A 20960-nucleotide genomic window follows, 5' to 3' on the forward strand; every position below is an offset into this window, starting at 1 on the left:
TACACCAGTTGCATGTTCTAATTCTGAAGAGGAAAGGCTGTCTGTTCTGTCAGAAGCACAGACACATCACTGTGGTGCTTGACACAAGCTAATTTGGAAACAGACATGAATGACAGAGTGCCCTTGAGAGAATAAATAACTTCAGAAATTGATGTCACTGGCATGTGACACTGTCCACTGTGACATTACCAATGGGACATCGTCTTTGCAACAGTGGGAAGAGCCACTGTCGTATTTCCAGAAAGACAAACTTCAACAACTATTTTTGTCAGCACTGAGCAATGTTTTGTCATTCCTTCACCAACAACAAGTCTCACTCATTAGGACTGGCCACAGCACCAGGGATAGATACTTAAGAGATTCAGTTTACTGGCGAGGAGCACGTAAACTTTAGCAGGGTATAAATATGAAAAATTTAGCTAGAAATCCTAACTCTTTCTCTATCTTTTACATTGAATAAGGTTCAGAAGCAGGTACGCACGCTTGCAGGACAGCACAGGGTGCCAGCGTTAACGCTGACAGGAGACCACGCTGGTGGAATGCTACACAGGCACAGCACAGCAGAAACATGTGGGAGCTGGCATAGAAGAAAACACATGCCTTGGGATTGTTTTCTGGCAGAGAAGATGAGGCTATACCCCTAAGTTTATTAAACCATATCAAACAGAAAATGGTTAAGAGAGCTTTTTCATACTTTTTCTTGAAAGCTGGACTGAAGTACTGAAAATATTGGAAACATGTGTTTGCTGGGGCCACCAAGCCCATCTGAGTAGGGGTATGTAATGAAGCCGATGAAGGAATATCAAGCATAAAGCTAAAACTAACTGTGAGGTATTTAAGATTCTGACCCAAATGGTTCAGAAAGCCACAGAGCCTATGTCTCTTGGGGAAAAAAAAAAATATTAAAAAAAAAAAAAAAAAGACTTTTGGTCAACAGAAAGATACAGTGCTAAATGTTTTCTGCTTCACTAAGTAAGGAGGAAAAAGTTGTTTAGGGGACTTGCTTGCATTTCCTGGGAGCAATATTCCAGGAACAGTTCTTCAAGAAAGGTATTTGTGGCATAAGTGAATTTAAGCACACAATAAGCAGAAATGAGAACAATTCTAGCTGATGGCATGATGGATTCAATAAAATAATGATAAGTCCTGCAAAGTTGTATCAACATCAAAAAACTGAGAGCATGCTTGGGGTGACCTCCCTGATAAGCTTCCCATTACCTCTCTCCTAGTTATGCATATTCAACACATTTTGAGGCCTGCTCCCAAGCCAAACCTTTCTTCGTGCTATGCCTCAGTCTAATCAAGCATACAGAAGTAATCCAGAAATTTTCACAAATGAGGAAAAGATTAAATTCATGACAGTTTTATGTCCATTTATACAGAATGATAGGAAAGTGAGGAGAAAAATCACTAAATGACTGAATGAAGAGCTAATGTGTAATGGTCTTAGTAGATTACATACAATAGGTAATCTTTAGCCAAGGGTACCACGTTGCAAATACATACAAACTTCATTTTAAAGCATGGAACCAGTTGCAACAAACTAGTTATGTTTGCAAGATTACAGCTTATATTCTTTAAAAAAAATGCAGTTCTGCCTGCAAGTATTTTTCATAGATAAATTTGTAATTTTACAGACTATTTTTGGCTTAAACATTACATGGCCCAGTAGACACATATGTTTAACATAAAGCCAAGGTTTGGCTAATTACCCACATAACAAATAAAAATTTAGAAGACGTCTAAGTCTTCAGTGCATATTGCTTTTTATAAACAAGTGTGACTCTGTTCATTTTTCAAAACTAAGTTCTCAAACTTGTCAGTTTATTAGATGCTAAAAAGCACAATCACTTCAGATTAACAGATAAAGTTAATCATCACTGAAGAATAAAAATTGGGATGAAGCTACAAGCCATTGAAATATGGGCTGATACTAGGAAATTGTCATACTTCCCTGATGTACAGACAACTGTGGGACACAAATGCTCAACATCATTTAACATCATATTATTCTCTTAGTGTTATCCCTCATTTAAAAATTATTCCAATCAGCACATTATTAAGAGTAAATGAACTCATACTCCAGTTTTAAGCCAAGCTTATTTAAAGTATCTAACAATAGTATGTAGGCTTTTTGCAAAAATGTTGCACAACCACAAAAACCCAAAAGCTTCCGATTAGATAGTGAGAGGTAGCGTGCAAAAAAAAAAACGGGGAGTCATTATGATTTTGAGGTGTGTATTGTAAAATCTTACTGTGAAGTCCCAAGAGTATCTATATGGAAGCTTCCTGAGAGTTGTAACTTACATTTTTCCCTTATCTGCCAGTCCTACAAATTCAACTTGAAATGTGTCAAGCTATGTTCTTCCAAGTTCACACAGCATCACTGGTAATAAAACTTCTGTAGTGAGAATTTCACAATTCTTCTGAAGAGGAATAAACAATAGAATATAGCTCTCTCCAGCTAGATCCACAGCAATAGCAGAATTGTTAGAATAAAAATAATCTATTAAGAAATTGAGCATAAACTAAGAGCACCCATTCTGAGGATGAAGAATGTGGCATTCTTGATATGCACTCCCAGAAAAACAATAACGAAAATGTGCTGTTTGTGGCCAAAGTCGTGCTGTTTAACATCCAAGTTATAAAATTCTATCAAGTTAGACCTGAAATTGCAGCACTTGAATTAGAAAGATAAAACTTTAAAGACTACTTCTTGCAGTCCTAACCTCAGCACTCCAAAGTCAAAACAAACACTGATAAAAATCATGCAAATATGGCCTGGTCAGCAAGCTATCAGGTTTAGATACTTTGAAGTCATGAGCCCTATTAAAAGGTTCAGATTTTTTTTTCCCTTCCAGATCAATGTCTGTTGCTAGACAGGCACAGTCTTAATTAAAATTACAGAAGGAAGCTGAGTAGTAAAATACTGTCTTCACAAATCTGAATTTAGTTTGTTGGCAGAACACTAAAACAATACATTATTTATGAACTGCATGCAGTTACATGTATGCATATTTTATAGATTTAATATAATGGATCCAATCATTTGGAGGGATTGCAAGAGCTTAGATTAAAGCAAGATGTCACATATCATATTATATATAAAGCCAAAATTTAATGAGACAAGTAAAGGTCAGAACAGCACACTGCAGTTTCAATTTGATACCCCCACTCTCCTCCCTGTTCTTAAGTATGCATCATAACTTCAACTTTAAACAAACCAAAACTAAAAATGAGCATAAGAGCAGAATCGCAATGCCAAGATCACCAAACCAAACAGGAAAGTTCAACTTTAGTTTCTATTCCAGAAACTAAATGATTGCAATTCACTTCTTCATCTCTAGTGTTTGTTTTCCGAAGTACTATCGTGCAATTTTCAGTGATTGATGCCCGATTAATTACAGCTTGATCCAGCAAAGTTTGAAGTTATTAACACTCCCTACTGGTGGGTTAAGAAAAAAAAAATCCCAACAACTGTGCCTAATAGTAACACAGCACCTGTGCATTACCTGCACTTTTGCTGATAATCTGGGTTCCAACAGTTTTCTGTATTGTACTGCACTGAGGAAAACTCTCTATCATTCCTCCTCTTCCCCTCTCCCCATTCTTTATGGTCTGTCTGTATTTTTCCACTCAGCGCTAAAGTCTTAAATGAAAATGTATTTATTTCAATAAGACTTTTCCTTAAGGCTTTAGAAGTACTCAGTCTGTTCTAGTTAGCCATCTTTTATCTTCCAGGTGAACAAATTTACACCCGAGAAAGATGAGAGGGGACAAGGAAAAGCAGATTGGCATGGAAGAAACAAGGACAGGACAGCGAGGGACACAGAATCAGAGCAACACTGGGATTTTATACCATTTTTCTCTTTGTAGATTACTTATTTCCTGTCCTCTCAAACAGTTTTGTCTTTCCCCTCACACGCTTTTCTGTCTTCACTTTCTTCACTTTTCTGTCACTATTCCTTCTCCCAATATGAATTAGTATTTCCAAGACACAATTTCCTGTTAATTTAAAGTCATTAGGGAATGACTAAACTATAATCTCATTTATTTTATCTTTTCCATTTTTATGCTTGTTACTGTCATTTCTGGAACACGTAAATCACTTGCCCCCCACCCCTGCCATCCTCATCCATAACATGAGTTAGGTCAAGCCAAAATAATTTTGACTTCCCCACTCTTTTCAAGATCAGTACATGTTCAAACAACTTTAATATCCCAGAGAACTTGAACATAAACATCCTACCTCACTGGCTTCAGTACTGCTCTTTATTACTTTTATATTGCTCTCTGTACTCCCCTTCACCATTTTCAGGTATTTTAAAGAAAATATTATCGTACTTATAAATACACTTAGATAATACACTTTTCAAAAGTAAGAGTGTGATATTTTCATGTTTCTGCCTCTTTATAGTTTATCTTCCATCCTCTCAATTTTTAATCCAACAGTTTTGTACTTTTTTTTCCCAACAGAATAATTTTTCATTTGTTCCTTCCTTTCCTTTTACAGAGCTTTCCCTATAATGTATGTTTAGGCTCTGCTTCTGCATTTCATTTTGCAAAAATCTGTCTTCTCCACTATACATTAGAAACATTTCTTCTAAAAAATCTTTCCTGTTGTCCCTGATACATCCAGGCCTTTTTCTTTTTCTGACCCTGCTGAGATACACTTTCCATAATGCCCACAATGGGCAGTCAACATTCAGCTTTTTCATTCTCGCAATGCTCTCCAACCTCCGCTCGCTCCTGCAGCATGCTGCAGACTCTACTTCTGCTCTGCTGCAATACAATATTAAAGAAATACCAAGATTCCCTTTAGTACCTTACCTGCCAAATTTTTCCTTCAAGGCAGCACTTCAGATCTTTCTGTTAACATGCTAGGAAAAAAAAATCCAAAACAACCCACCCTGAATCTACTCCTCACAGCTTGACTGCAATTCTGGTTAATTCTCTGTAAACTTCTAAAAATCTTCATTTCCATTATAGTTGATGCTGCTTTAAATTTTAGTTCCAAACCCCATGATTTAAGCTTGATTTTCTTCCCAGTTTTCTTCATAATTCAGAGCTTCCTCCTATTGCCTCTTTCTGTGATTACCATCTCCAATTTCTCACACATGATAAATACAGTATTTCTAAGACTTCTCCCCCCCCTTCTTTTTTTAAGAAAAAAAAAAAAATGGTTTATCCTTTTCAGGAACAGAGATACAGTCTTTCTTAAGTAGATCTCACTATCTTTACAGATACAAAAGAAACATACAAAATATACCAGCACATATAACAGAAGTGACCATCACCACACACCATGTAAGCAGACAAATGACAGTTTCATTTTTCCTTCCTAAACATATTATAGCCTGTAAGTTTTCCCACCCATTTTGCCTTTGGCTGTTTTTGTTTCAACGTAGTGTTGCTTTTCTGACCCTTAAAGAAGCACACTATTTAAAGTAAATAATTCAATGACCCTATTTATGAGTTGCTTCATAAATTCTTCCTTTTTTTACTCCAATAATTTTATTAATTGCTCTCCAATTTTCCTCCTATGCTCCTTCACAATACTCTCTTCCCGCTCAGAAATGAACTTTAAAAAAAACGGTTGCCAGACTTCAGAGGACACTTGTTCATTTCCAGCCATTCTACTCATTCCGTTGGAGTCAGGCTTCTAAGGATGCTTTTCCTTAGCATGCAATTATTTCTCACCAACTTTTAAACAGTTAAACTTTTTTAGTTTATAATGCCTCAGGTTTTAGCATACTTTTTAGAGCTTTTCCCATAAAGAAACACATGTTGAGAAATTAATAAGAGCAGTATTCTTAGGATTTCTTCCTACGCATCTTCTCACAGAGAATCCACATTCACTTAAAGTGTGACTACCTCAGAGCTCTGAACTTATTTATTGGTCCTTTACTTCTCAACCACCAGTCAGGCTTCCTGAATCAGTCTTTGCTTTCTCCCAATACTTTCAATAAATAAATACATATTTAAGTTATTCAGATCTAAGATTACTTACACACTTATTCTCTCCAACATGCCAATGAATATTGCTGCAAAAGTTCTTCCAGAATTTCTAGTTTAATTTCGAATTTACATTTAAACTATTTTTTTTCCTATCCTCACATTTTTTTTCTTCTGCTAAAGCTTACAGAATAACAGCTTCTTTCAAGATTTCCAGAATTCTCTTTTCTCTCTCTCACCCTCACATCCCTCTTTTTAAAGCCTCTTAGTGATGTTGTGTTATTCATGCACAACTGTTTGAAGTTTTCAATCTTATTTGAAACAAAAACTAGGAGATGACAACCCTTCTGGAGACAAATACAATTCCAGATGGCAACTGGAGCTGAACAAGGCTCTCAACTCACAGCCAAAGTAAAGGAAAGTTCACTGACAAAACCTGATCAGTGTAAGAAAGGAGCATTGACATAGAAACCTCTACATTTCATTGATTTAAATTTCATCTTTTTGATTGACTCTATATAGGTTCTGTATACTTCATAGTATAATTATTGAACAATACCTGGACTGATAGATTAAGAGGCAGTTAAGAGACATAGTTTGCTAATAAATTCGCTGAAGTCAAAGAGGTCACTTCAAGGAGAGATGAAAATAAAATCCTGGGCTCTTTGAACACTTCAAAGCTAGAAACTCTGAGTCTGCCATATGCATCTGCTTCTAAACCTCCTCAATCTAGGTACAGGAATGGAAGCAGAATTTCATGTCTCTGAAGTAATAAACAGTTGCAGAACTCCCTCCCAAAAGTTGACCTTTAATCAGCTGTCATGGAAGAGATGAACAGCGTTCCACCTCTACACCATCTCCATAGGTCAAGCCATAGTCATACTGACACGGAATGAATGCAATAACTTGAGCTCTCCTGATGAAGAGCCTTTTTTAAAGTATCAGAAGCAAAACATTGGCTTGACTGCATAATAAAAAAAATCCAAAAGGGTCTGAAAGCTGTCTATATGTAAAAATCATAACCATTTCAGAATTATAATAGTATATATAATAAAACACACACAACTTAGATTTCTCTCTGTTGTGAAGTATTCTTATCACACATTTTTGAGACATTTAGGGTTTCAGAAAATTAAAACCTTAGTTAAGAAGCAGAAACTATTTTATACAAAGGAGCAGCGATTATTACTTTAATGAATTTTTTCTGGTTTGTTGGCGGGGCAACCTTTGTTAAATTATAACTTAATTTCTTCCAAGTGTGTATTTAATGCTATCTGGCAGTAAGTTTTAATTATATAGGAAGTCTGGAAGTTACTAAGCCAGAATCATTAACAAAAAGGTTATAAATACAGTTTGTATATTTTTCTTTATAGGATTTGTACATCTATCACAATCTAAAAATATACACACAGGTATACGCATAAGAGTATTGTGACAAAAGGCATACTTAAGTTATAGAAAAACTAGTATACCTGAAACCCAATTTATCATTACTGTTCTTCATCATACCTATACCCAGAAAAATTATCCTCGTATAAAAAGATGTTTTACATTTCAGTCTTTTAGGGACAAGCTTTCAAGTTCTTACAGGATAAATGTGGTTAGAATCACAGAACAATGCAGGCTAGAAGGGACTTCTGCAGGTCTCTAATCCAACCCACTACTCAAAGCAGGGCCAGACTCAAATTTAGATCTGGTTGCCCAAGAACTCACCCTGGTAAGTTATGAAAACCTCCAAGCACAGAGATTCAACAACTTCTCTGTTTATCCACTCTAATTGTGACTTTTTTTTTTCTCCTCATTGGAAGATTCCTAACTGCAGCTAGGGACCTTGTCCTTGCCTCTTATCCTTCCACCATACACCTTTGACAAGAGCCCGGCTCAATCTTCTTTAAAACCCTCCCTCCCACTCTTAGGTACATCATAGTTGTGATTATAACCTTAACAGAAAGTGTGTGAAAAGCATAAAGAGCACACCTACAAAATAAATCATGTCAAAAGATACAAGCATAGTCTGACCAACAAAATCACAAGCACCCACTCAGTAGGGCTCATCATGAACATAGACAATACAGAAGATCACGTTGGTTCAAATTCAACACTTCAAATTATCATAGTTCTTTTTTAAGGAAGAACAAACCTGGGCTACTTTAACGGAATTTTGAGTAGAACCACCAGCATGATATTCTACTTTGAACTTTTTCACAAGTTCTTCAAATCTGTTAAAAAAAAAAGCAGAGAAGAAAAAAGTTAAACTCTATAATTTTTTGTGTGTGTTTTCAAAAGAAGACATGAAGACTAGAAGTAGATGACATTATTTGAAAACAAGAAATTCAGATACATTAGCTGTTACATATGGTGCAAGCTGGAAACATCTATTTAGATTTTGTTCAAATTACAAAGCGAAGTGTGACATCAACTTCAGTCCTTTACCTGAAAGTTGCAAGTGGAGTAAGTAACTGAAAAAAACCGTTATCTGAAGCATAAGCTTGATTGCAAGGAACAGTTAGATTGATAAAATATACGCTTGAATAAAAATTATATAAATGAAGGCATTCAGATACTTATTCTACCACATTAAAGCTAGAAACAGGATGTAAAATCAAATGAGAAGATTGAGGAGATCTGGTGTCTATTTCAAAATTAACTTCAAACATAGCACTGTTGTTTGGGTCAAGTTTTCATAGGAAATAGTACATTTTGACAGGTGAAGCACTTTTGTGAACAAATCTACTGGTATGTGAGCAAGTCCAATAAGAGAAAAGCCAAGTGTCTCCAGATGAGCTTTCAAATCCTTCAGGTTGTACTACTATGAAAACATAGCATACTCTGGTAATATTGACTAGTATATTATTAAGTTTGAATGTTGAAACAAATACTTAAACTTTTAACAAAAATATCTACCTTCATATTTCAGATCAAACTTTAGGGTTAAGACACAGATAGAGTTCTGTAAGACACTTCCTTTTCTAGGGTACTTTTTGCATCTCTGATCACAGTACACTAACAGGTTAAGAAGCAGCCTTATCTCTATAATCACAGGCTGTAGAAAAGGGAAGTGTCACAGAAAAGGAAACTAGAACAAGTGAGTTGTGGAGACTGCAGGGAGGCTGTGCACAAATACTGTATCATGCCTTTGAGTTCTAAGCATACTTCAGAATGAGTGGATTAAACAGCAGAATTAACAACCTCAGAAGACATTACACTCAGAAGGAAGTACCCCTGCAGGCAAGTTAAGATGTTTACTGTAAAATTTATTTGCACATTTGAGGGTCAAAATGACCTCAAGTCAACCCTAATTAATAGCACAGATTTGTCCTTGAAGTCTATTAACTTTAGATGTTCACTGTTAACAAATGAAGCTTCATGGTTAGATGTATTACAACATATTTTATTGTATTTTAGCATCTTTTAAAACAATGACACATCATTATTTCAGACACAGTGAAAAATTAACACTATCTGCCAACCCTACCCTTCCTCTCCCCCTCACAACCCCAATCTTATATTACATTTACAATTTCTTTGGGGATAGATTTGTCAAATAATGACTTGTTTGTTTAAAAGGTTTTGATTTTCAATACCATGTTACTAGTCAGAGCATTTTTATTTCTACAGTACTTTCCATTTAAAATGTTTGAATAATGAGCTGCTCACCCTAGCAAACTACCGATGGGCAGACAATTAGAAAGAACCAAGAACTAAATTACTACATATGATTTTCACAGTTATCCACACTACTAATTATCCACCAATTCTATGTCAAGCAACCGAAACTTCAAATGATAGCAAGTAGCTGAGAGTGGGAACCCCCCCCAAAACAACAAGACTCCTAGCAAGTAGCTGAAAGTAGTGAAAAAAATAACAAAACACAACAGGTCTCCTAACAATTGCTTCTCAAGCAGAGACATACAAACCATCACGAACCAATCCAGTATTTCAGCAATATTTTTTCTTTAATTTAATTGACATTTTAACTTTTCAATCAATTTGAGCGTGTACTACCCAAATCACATGGTTGGTTTTGTATTGTTATGTATCTACAAACATGCCAATTCATATTTTAATTCCTTTACCTAAAGACATCTCATGTTTCTATGTCCAATTATTTAATGGCATGTTAAACCTTATAAACTTAGCATACTGTAGTTGATCACCTACATTAGCAGCTCTAAGTCTAGATGAGTATGTATTTAAACACTTACAGATTTCAAGGTGACAACTATGTAATCTAAGAAATAACCTGAACAAATTATTTTACAATTACACAATAGACTAAGACAAACAATGGCAACCATCTTTCACTATTTCAGATTGAACGTTAGAAGACCTAACTGCTTTTCTTTGAATCAAGGCAGTAAACTCAACACCTCTGAAGGTCTGTTTTATAAAACAGAACAAGAGTTCTTACAAATGCAAGAAAACAAATTTTTGCTGGTTGCTTTCCATGACACATCAAAAGGACAATATAATCTGCATTGTTTTAATCCACAAGAGCCCGATAACCAAGTTGTATCAAGGATGACCTCAAAATTAAGAATGCCAATAGTGTTTTATCTTAAGAAAATGAACAGTTAGATGGACATTTTTCAAAATGTCAGCAGATGGCACAGGCAGTGTGGGAACACTGACTTTGTCACCGTGTGCTGCATGTCTGACCTGCAAAGAGAAGACTGTCATTCCAGCATGCCTCAGAAACATGGTATTTGCTTTTATAAAATGCTCCATTTTAAGGAAGGAAGTTCAACTGTAGAAGCTGTTCTGAGGCCTGGGAATGCTAAACAGAGCTTCTGTGTGTGCTTCAGGACTAAGCTGTTATCACACTTAGGGTAATTCAAGAAAATTAGAACCTTATGAGCAAGACTGAATAATATTTTTGTTTCACTTCTGCAATTGTTGGCCTTTCTGAGTATTTCTTAAGGCTGTGCTATATCTGAGAACTGTGACCCTTCTCCTGACCTAGCAACATACCATTACCTTAAATAACAGAATAATAAATCCCACAATCAGCACCATATAGAGGGGCCCCTATTTTTGGTACCATGAATTTGTTCACCACATTGCAGTGTATTTTAACCAAAACAAGTTTGCATTTGCAGCAGCATATGTTTTCAGCTGTGATACTGCTGATCAACTCTAGCACTGACCAAAGAGGATATGTTAATGTTTTGCTCAATTATACTAAAGGCACTTCTGTCAGTTGCTTTGGTTTTTTCCTCCCCCTAGTTGAACTTGATACTGAAATGTGAGCCTTTTCAGTAGCTTCACTTTTGACAGAATTAATGGCTATTAAAAAAGTATAATAAGATAATGGAAGAAGCTATTTTATAAGAGAATTACAAACAAGAATGAGAATAAAATTTTCATGCATTTTTTTTTTAAACAACATACATCCTACATTACAGGAGGTGAAGGCTTATTTTTAAAAGGCACAGATTCCTCTTACATATGCCATACCATTACCTCAAACTGGAGACAGCTGTTAGAATTTCCTCCCAGTAAGTAACACTGCTGACAATTTCACCACCCTGTTTGTCACTCAAATCACTCATAACCTGAGCATCACTATTCATCATCTTTGTGTCCTCTTACCAAACTATGTTTAAACCTTACACTATTCCTTCTCATAACACCTCTTAAAAAGCATGACTTTCTGTACTATACAGATAAATGCACTCATCTTAATATCTAATCCCTTCAGACGGCTGCAAAGATCACCTGTGCCGGCAATCCCTCTGACCAGCTCGCCCCTCTCCACACCCCTCTTCTAGACCTTTCTCCATGATTTCATGCTGAAGCCACTCCCTCTGCATTTTCAAGGTCCTGAAAAGCAATATGGCACTGAACACATCATCCTTCATTCATTACATTCAGATTTACACCAGCCTCCGGGCACAAAGCAGTCAAAGATACCTTTTCTCTTGCTAACCTATGATATCATCCAATGTCCAGTTACTAGAATTTGCTACGAATATTAGCAAATCTACTTTATATCTTCCTTCAGACTATCTTTCACCATAATGTCTAAAAAAAGTTGTCAGCAAGGCTGTGTGTTTTCCCGAGGCTATTCTCCAGCCTAATGACTGGCCATCCTCTCCTGGATCAATACCCGTCTCTCATAACTCACTTTATACACAAAATGTGAGGCTTTTTTGAGCTGGCACTATCTTCTTGTTCTGTGTTACACAGCAACAAATACAGTCATGTTTGCCTCACCATGGTTTCAAAACCAAACTGACAACAAAAATAAGCACATAAAACATTCCCTACAACTGAAGGCAGACAAGGCAATGGAGCTGCAGTAACGCAATTCAAGTAATGCTTATAAGTTTTTGGACACAACATATTAGGCTAGAAACTCTTTTTGAAGAGTAAAATGGCCATAGGATACCAACATTTAACTGTCTTATACAGAGAGCGCACCAGGAAAAAAAAACCCACTTCTGATGCATATGTCAGAAGCTACTTATCCCCAAGAAGTAGAGAAAAGTAATCTCTTGTTTTTCAGCAGGGTATGTTGCCCTGGATATCTTTTGATATATCTGCTTATTACCCAAGATGTACTCAATAGCATACATCAGCAGGGAGCTACACTTTACAAAATCAGCTGCCAAAAACAGCTAGACAGGAGAGAAAAATTATTTTTGCCCTTTTTGCTTTTGTATGCCAGATAATGACAACCTGAATGTAAGACAAAAATCTGGTTATTTTGTATAATAGTAGCAATGCAATATTTCCAGTGGATTGTACATTTGTGTTTGGTGTTATAAAAACTTTCAAAATCGCTAAGATGGAAACCTCTTAAATAATCAACAAAAGCTTGCAAGTTGCACATACGTCTGTAACTTCTTTTTCTTTGGCAGTTCCTTGGGGCTGGGGACGCAGCCTTTGTTGATCCCTCTAGAGAGGAAGGTAGACTAGGATTTGGTACGTTTTCAAGCTATTGGATGAATTTTAATTAGATTTTCATTAAAAATCATAATTAATGGTGATTCTGACACCTTTCCCAGATATTTATTTTTAATTGCAAGAAGTAGTCATATTAAAACATGGCAATAGCTTAAATGTTCAGCTGTGAGGAGAAACAGACTAATAACACTGACAGTTAGATGTTTGATCCTTTTAATTGCATTTTTTTAAATCTACTTAAATCTTCAAATTAAGTAACCTGTGTCAGAACGTCTATGAAATCACTCCATAAATTAAAGAAAAAAATATGTGAGAGCGAGCATCATATTATACAACCTGTTTTAATAATACTAAAAGCTCAGTAAAACTACAAAAAAGTACCAAGTATTATTTCCATTTTTTAAGAAAACCCGCAAGGAATAAATCAACACAAACAACTAAATAATGCCAAACCTGCATCCTGATTGTTTTGCAGGGCATGGCAGGAGTAGTTATGCATACATCTGGACAAGCCTGTCGTCTGTCACATTCTCAGTTTCATCACAGCCTGGGCCAATGCCAGAACGATGCAGGCAGCCACACCGCCAGGCAGATGGGGCACATGTTGTAGAAAGACAACCTTCCCTGGTCAGTGTTAGCAGGCAAGCTGAAGCCCTCATAATTTGATCCTAAGTAAAATCTAATTTGGATTTAAGGAAAAGGTCTAATCTTGAAGTTCAAACATTTTAATTAAACCACAAGGTTATTATTTTTAAACAGAAGTAAAAAGGGAGAATACTTTAGGACACATACTGTGGCTAAAAAGAAAAATAATTCATATCTTTAACTCTAAAGAGTGTATCTAATTTCTCTAAACTGTACAACTGTTCAAAGTCCAAACCTTAGAAAGGATAGTTACATATATGAACTATTTCATCCCTTGTCTTTGACATATAACCAATTACAATTGAGATGCAGATATAATTGCTTGTTCTTACTTAAAATTGGACCTGAAAGAGCAAAAACATTGCCTTTTAGAAATGAGGTACAATCACAGAGGTACATGAGAAAACTGTATAACAGCTGCTTGGCAATGACTGACTTTACCCAGAGCTAGTTCTTCCCCTTATTAGCTTGGCACAGAATTAAAGAGCTTGGGGATGGGTAGGGGAGTAGAGGGGAAGAATGAAACATGCTAAAAAGGAAGTATTGGAGGCAGGTTAACACCACAGACACATAACACAACAGAAAGCTAAATGTATTAGGAATACGATTGCTACAATTGAATATAGCATATTGTCATATTCTTCTCCTTTATTTACCGCAGTTCAGAAAACAGTGACTCTTCATGGAAGTATTTATTGTTGCAAACTAGAATTTCACATGAAGTATTTTCCTAATCACCTCATCCAAACAAACAGCAAATGAAAAAAGTCAGTAATTCCAACCAGGTTAGGATTATGAGTACCAAATGTTAATATATGAAAGAAGAAAAAAAAATGCATAGGCAAATTGCAAGATTCATAGCTTTGAAATATTTTACCACAAATGTTAGTGAGGTTGAAAAAAAATGCACTTAAATGTCAGTTTGATAAAAGCCAAAAGAACATTTTCCACATGTGTTTGCGTTTAGGCATATTGAAACAAGATGGAAAAAGTAAGAGTCATTCAAATGTAAGGTTAAAACATCAGCTCTTAAGGATCATGATTTAAAGACATTTCTCAAAGTAATTTTTTTTTTGTTTTCTCAGCAGAGTCAGACAAATTTATGCGAGTGTTCTTGAAAAGCCCCCCTTATACCAGATTATTTGGATATCTCCCCCTCTACATTATCTCAAAAATGTACACGATTACACTCAGAAGCATCAGCCACCACAAGGCAAGCTTTACTGTTGAAATTCCGAAATGCTGTAGGAAAATGAAAAATTATACCACTGGATTATTAAAAGATTACATTTCTGATTCTGTTGCTAAACACTACAAATACATACACACATTATATATATACACAGAGTACTTTCACAAACCTTAAAATATGTGTATTCTAGATGATTACTATACCATAGGTCAAGGGTCAAGACAACTAAAATTTCTCTCCCTCTATTAAATCTCTAATCAAAAATTTTAGGAAGTTTCATCTGAGTTTAAGTAATCACAGAAATACTATTAGAGAATTTCCATCAGTTCAGTAATTCACTACAAGTTTATGCTTTCCCCCCCCCACACTGTCTTTTTGGAAGAAAATCTTCCAACTGATCAGCCAAGACTCAAAAATTTTGCGGATACATCTAGGGATTTGCACCATAATATTTGCTGCAAAACACTGTAGCCAGAAATAACTCCCTGCCCTTACGCATAGCCAACAAGGGTCAAAAGACACTGCAGGCAGGAAAAAGCATGTAGCATTTTACCTTCTTCATCCTTGGATGCACCAAAGTATGTTCTGGAGCACTAAGGAACAAGGTCATTTCCTTTGTTATTTCTCAGCAGTATTACAAAAACATTTACACTTGCTCCTGATGTTCCCACTATACATTTGGCAGCTTGTATACAAGAATACCACTTCCAAAAAACCTGTGTCATTTTCTGTTTGCTTCTCATAAGTAATACAGAAAAAAATTCACTGGTAGGTCTCAGCATGTATTCTGTGTGTCCAAATTTCCTTGCTGACTAACCAAAGAAAGGGCAAGTTGTTTTTCATTTTTGGAAAGCAGTATACTACTGAATCCTTTTAACATCAATAACTTTGTCCTACAATAAAAATGCAGGAAAACAGTAAAACTGACTGGTTTTGAAAATAAGACTAGATTTACAAAATTAAAAGCAAATTAGAGATCATAATCCTAATTATGCAACAGTCATATGAGACTGCAATAGATGCTTCCCACTTGGCACAGTAGAGACCAGGTGTTAACTGTCAATAAACCTTTAGTGAATGCTAATTGAAACTGCTGTTTCACAAGCATCAACTTACTCCAGCTTACATCAAAGTGAAAATTTGTTTAACTTAACAGAATATTTGCCAAGAATATTTTAATATCAGAAGTATTCAGTCATCAAGAGATCTTAGACCTTATCTTTGCTACAATTCAGATTATCTAAAGCTGTAGTGCAAATCATATTAAGCTGCCTATAAAGAGCTGACAAAAAAAAAAAAAGACGACATACGCACACTCATACATGGCAGAAATATTTTACTATAGTAACTTTACAATTTGTACTTTTACCTACAAATCCAGTAAAACAGCAAAATATAAGTTAACCAAGTTGCAAGGCTCAGGTTCCAATTCAGAGACGATAAAGTATCAGAAAGTTTTGCAGACTGAGCTGTTCCAAAATGAAATTATAAACTAATTGTTTCCATACATCACTCAGATTAAGAAGCATTTTATCTGAGTAATATTCTCTATTACCACAAACTCCAAAACAATGGTGACAGTTGTTAACCACAATCTAAATCAATTTTTTTGTTTTTTACAATAATGTAAGTGGTTCATGTCAATTCAACTACACTGCTAAAACATCTATTTTTCTTCACCCCTTGTGCTATTTTAAATTATTTTCAATCAGTAACCAGTCAGTAAATTTAAACCAAGAAAAAATTAAAAATACATCAGGATATTTAAGCAGACCAAGACAACAGTATACGTCCACTCTAAGCTCCTATTAACATGCAGTGAGCTCTAATAGTTTTCCTCATGAACAAATAATGAGTGCAGAAAATCCTTCTTTGAGCACAACCAACAGTAAATACCAAGTAATATTTCTATTTTAGCTCTCTTGAACCTCTCTGTTTCTCAATGCAGCTAGCTCTGTCTTGCATATCCCTCAAGATAGTCACTTACTGATAGTGGGCAATAACATGAATTTCTGTGTCTCAAAACCACAGGCAGTATTTTTTACCACTAGCACACATGCATACTACCAAGTATATTTCCTTTTTGTAAGTTCTTTTATAGGTATGTAATCACGTGTCCAAATCATTATTTTCATTAGGTGGCATTGGAAACTACAGAAGGAATCAATTGTTTATTATCAACATCTTAGGATACTCAGGGGAAGGGGGTGGGGTGGGGCAGAATATTTAAGAAAGAAAGAATCAGAACTGTTCAGAAGGGATAACGTGGAATTACGTTCCTTTCACTTGTGGAAAAGACAAAAACCTGGCTCCTACAAGCAGGAGAAATTACACCGGTGGGATGACATCCAAGGACTGGATACATAGACTAGACTGCTACCCGAGAAGACGCATAAACTACCTGCTAGGGAGACAATTACGGGGCAATCTATAGAGTCAGTGTAGTGTACCTAAACTAGCTATAAACAAATAAGATCAGGATTTGGAAGCAGTCTAGCCACAGCAGCCTGATGTTTAGAAAAAGTTCTTTCTGCTGAAACACGAAGTAAGTCTTCCCAAGCAAACTTCCACTCACACCAGATTATTTATAGGTTTCTAAAGTGTTGTGACCACAGCACTATTGTCGGCAATGCAGATATATGCCAAATTTCTAAAGCATAAAATATTAATCTTGACTAACCCAGTGTAAGCCCTGGGGGTTGTTTAGGAGCAGCACACACTGGTAATATCAGAATCATTAAACTTGATTCGTTTAAAGCATTTTGTACAGCGATCACAGCAACATGAGAAGATGGGTTAAAACAGTATAGGCTGAAGGGCCAACAGGTGCTAATAATGCAAAAGTATTTTATCTTACCTCATTCAATTAAATGTTCTCTTTTATCTCAATATTCCATTGATAAATGAAAAAAGCAAACTCAAACAGCTAAATAATCAGTGGAGAGTAAAAATTATTAGCTCTAAAGGAAACATCCTCTTGCTACCAAACCAGAAAGGCCTCTTCAAACTTGTAATATGATTTACAAGAGGAATATGTGTAAACAAAAGAAGGTAAACACATAGATCCTAAGTGGCATTAGAAGTACCAAAGGAGACAAGAAGACTTGACACTAATGCTATTCTTTACGTAATTTCCTTTATAGAATAGACTTTGAGGGTCTTTTCCCTCCATCTTTCATACAGTTCTCCCTAAAGCTTTGCACAGATTTTTTATAAATTAATTGTTTGCACTAACAAATTCTGGAATTTCAGTAACAGAAAAACTTCGATTAATTAGATTTACATTAAGTTTTTTACTTGAGTGGCAATATTTTCAGCTGCAAAACAAAGGCTACCATGCTGTATCAGTGTAAAACCTTCACACTTTGCAAGAAGAGGTCAAAGGAGAGACCATGAACTGCACATAGAAAGAAAAAAAAAATGTTTTAAATATACTCTTCAGTAGGGACCAAAACAAAGATGCTGGATAATCCTTAAAAATAATACACTGGATGTTGATGAATTTGGGGTTTTCTCAAGGATGCAAGCCTTATATAGGGCTTATCTAGTTAGGAATCTTTCCAGAAGATTCTTAGAATTACGTAACATATTCAGATTTCAGGAAGTGAATGACATTCTGAATTAGGCAACACCTATGTATTCTCCTCTATCTGTAAAAGGTGACTGTCTTCAACGAACCTTCTTTCTCGAAAATGTTTCACTATTATACCATTACTAGGCTCTTCATCAGCCTTCCAGTTTTTGAGATTTCCATATACATAATACAATAATAATAATAGTGAGTGCATGCTTATTCTTATAGGGATGCGATAAGTCTCCATTTCAACATATTTTCTAGTTGAAGCTTTAGTTACTTGACAGAATATCTCCTGCAGAGATTAGTCTATTATTATTTGCTACAGACCCTCCCTGAAAGCAAGAAGCCCATTTGCTCCAGATGACTCATTAACAAGCACGACAGAATGAAGTGTTCCAGCCTGAAATGCCAACAGCTAAAAATAACTCATCCCACAGCCTATGACAATTCAGCCCATCTCTTCAATCCATAGGCACAATTTCAGAGGGTCACCTTTTGGGGAAAAAAAAAAAAAAATCAGCATATGCAATGAACAGGGGAAAAAAAACACCACCCAAAAATCACAAGTTACAGAAAAGCTGCAAGGAAATAGTACTGCATAGTTTCAAAAAGCGATGTTCCAAGCAGCACTAAAAGGCAAATTCCACAGCAGAAAAATAATTCACAGACTGAGAGGAAAAATCCAAACATTTGACCCAAACATGACAACATTGAGAGGCTCCCTCTGATAAACCAGGGCCTTCCCCTGTCTGTATACACCCTGCCACTACAACACTAACAAGACATGTTTAGTGATACCCTGTGTTAATCTACACACTATTATTAAGAAACTTATGGTCAGCTGTTAAGTTTCACAGAATCACACCAGCTCTTTTGCTGAACAATGTTTCTAAAAAGCAGCACTTTGTCACAGGAGTTGTGCATTAAAGAATTTATCTCTCTCCCAAGAAAGCTGGAATGAAGGAGGAAGACATTTACTTCTTACCCCTCTTACCTTAGCCCTGCAAACACTAGGGAAAAAAAAACCCAAAACATTTATCTGTCTTTATATAGTATAGAAATATACTATTGACCAGGAAATGTGGAAACTCAGCAGCTACAGACCACTGAAGGTTAATTTCTAAGTCTGGAAAACTGCTGGAACAAAACACCAGTGCATAAGCACCTGGTAGTTAACTGTCACACAGTGACCATTAATTGGATCCCAACGTTTTCTTTACAAATCAATATGCGTTTCCTTCTTCAACAAGATAACTGGACTGGTATGGAACAGAAGAAAAGTAGACATAATAAATCTCAACTTAAAAAATGTTTCTGGTATTTTCTCATATGACACACATAAGCCAACTCAGGAAATATGAAATAAAACTAAGTATTCTTAAGTTGTTACACCAGTAACTGAAAAGCATCAACTAAAACTATAATTTTCTATACAATTAAATTAAATCTCAGGCTTGGTCCAGATGCAATTATCCCATTCTGCTTTGCAGTCAGTATTTATTAGATAATCAGGTATCTAAACAGATGAAAAAAAAAAAAAAAAATCATCGCTTTGCTCAATGTTCCCAATACAATTAAGAAAAAAAATAAAGTCTTTTAAAATTTAATCTAGTGAGTACTAGCACTGATGAAACAGAAATTTAAGAAACAAGGACCAAGCAGGAAGTAACAGGGCAGAGAAGATAAAGAATACCCAGCTGCTCGAGAAATCAGGCCACTGTAATGAAGTAATGAAACCCAAAGCAACCACAACCACTTCTCCAAGTGGTAGAAGCATTTCTTTAACTTTTCCTTTCACAAATAATGAAAAATACTACAAAAATTGTAAAAAAAAATAAAATAAAATAAAATAAACCCCTCAAAACAACAACAAAAAACCCCTAAAAACTGCACCTAAATCTCCTGTTGGGGAAAGGGAAAAAGCAAAATGCATGTAAGAATACAAAAAAAAAAAACCCACCCAAACACACATCTTTTTGTAGTATCCATAGACATTCCAGTATTAAGCATGATGAAAATAATGCAAGACTAGAAAAATAGCTCAAAGAGCAATTCTGAATAGCTAGACAAGACCAGAATGAGAGAGTTTCCATGGGCAAATCTGCATGTCCTTAAGTTGATATGAGACCCATTTTAGACAATATATTTTTTTTAAGAGGACATCAAGACTTCACATTGATCGATGTATAGGTGTGCATGAAGTAAAAATAGTCCTAAAATAATAAAGGACCCTGATCTAAATACTACTACTCATGGATAAGATCGGCAAGTTGAAAGATCTCAATGTTATGATTGTTTTTTGCTCCTCCCAATAAAAATGGAGGCATCATCGTGCCAGAGTGAAAATCAACAGTATGAACACCATCAGCAGCTTTGGTCCTCATTATCTTAAAAGGGAAACAGTGGAAGACTGAAAGGGGTACAGAGAAGAGCAGCAGGCATCATCGAAGTCATGGAAATAGTTTCACATTAATGAAGATGACCAGCACACAGTCTAGAAGATTCAACTATGGAGAGAAACAATCAAGATCTAGAAATTCATCAGTGGAGTAGGTTATGATTGTTCATGTCATCTCATAATACAAGAGATAAAGGGCTGAAGTGAACCAAGCTAGCAACAGATTCCGAAGATGGAAAAGAATATACTTCTGCAAAATGTACAGTGAAGCTATGGCACTCTTT

At 35.6% G+C, this 20960-nt stretch overlaps 1 protein-coding gene across 1 annotated transcript in view; it reads right to left on the minus strand.

Moving 5' to 3' along the window:
- Positions 1 to 20960, minus strand: part of ADK (adenosine kinase) — a 291725-nt gene that overhangs the window by 215621 nt on the left and 55144 nt on the right. Inside the window, exon 3 of the mRNA XM_009641995.2 lies at positions 8096 to 8174. Coding sequence (XP_009640290.1) covers positions 8096 to 8174 — 79 coding nt within the window. The remainder of the gene's footprint in view (positions 1 to 8095; positions 8175 to 20960) is intronic.

Source organism: Egretta garzetta, unplaced genomic scaffold (genome assembly GCF_000687185.1).
Source record: "Egretta garzetta isolate BGI_Z169 unplaced genomic scaffold, ASM68718v1 scaffold56, whole genome shotgun sequence".
NCBI lineage: Eukaryota > Metazoa > Chordata > Aves > Pelecaniformes > Ardeidae > Egretta > Egretta garzetta.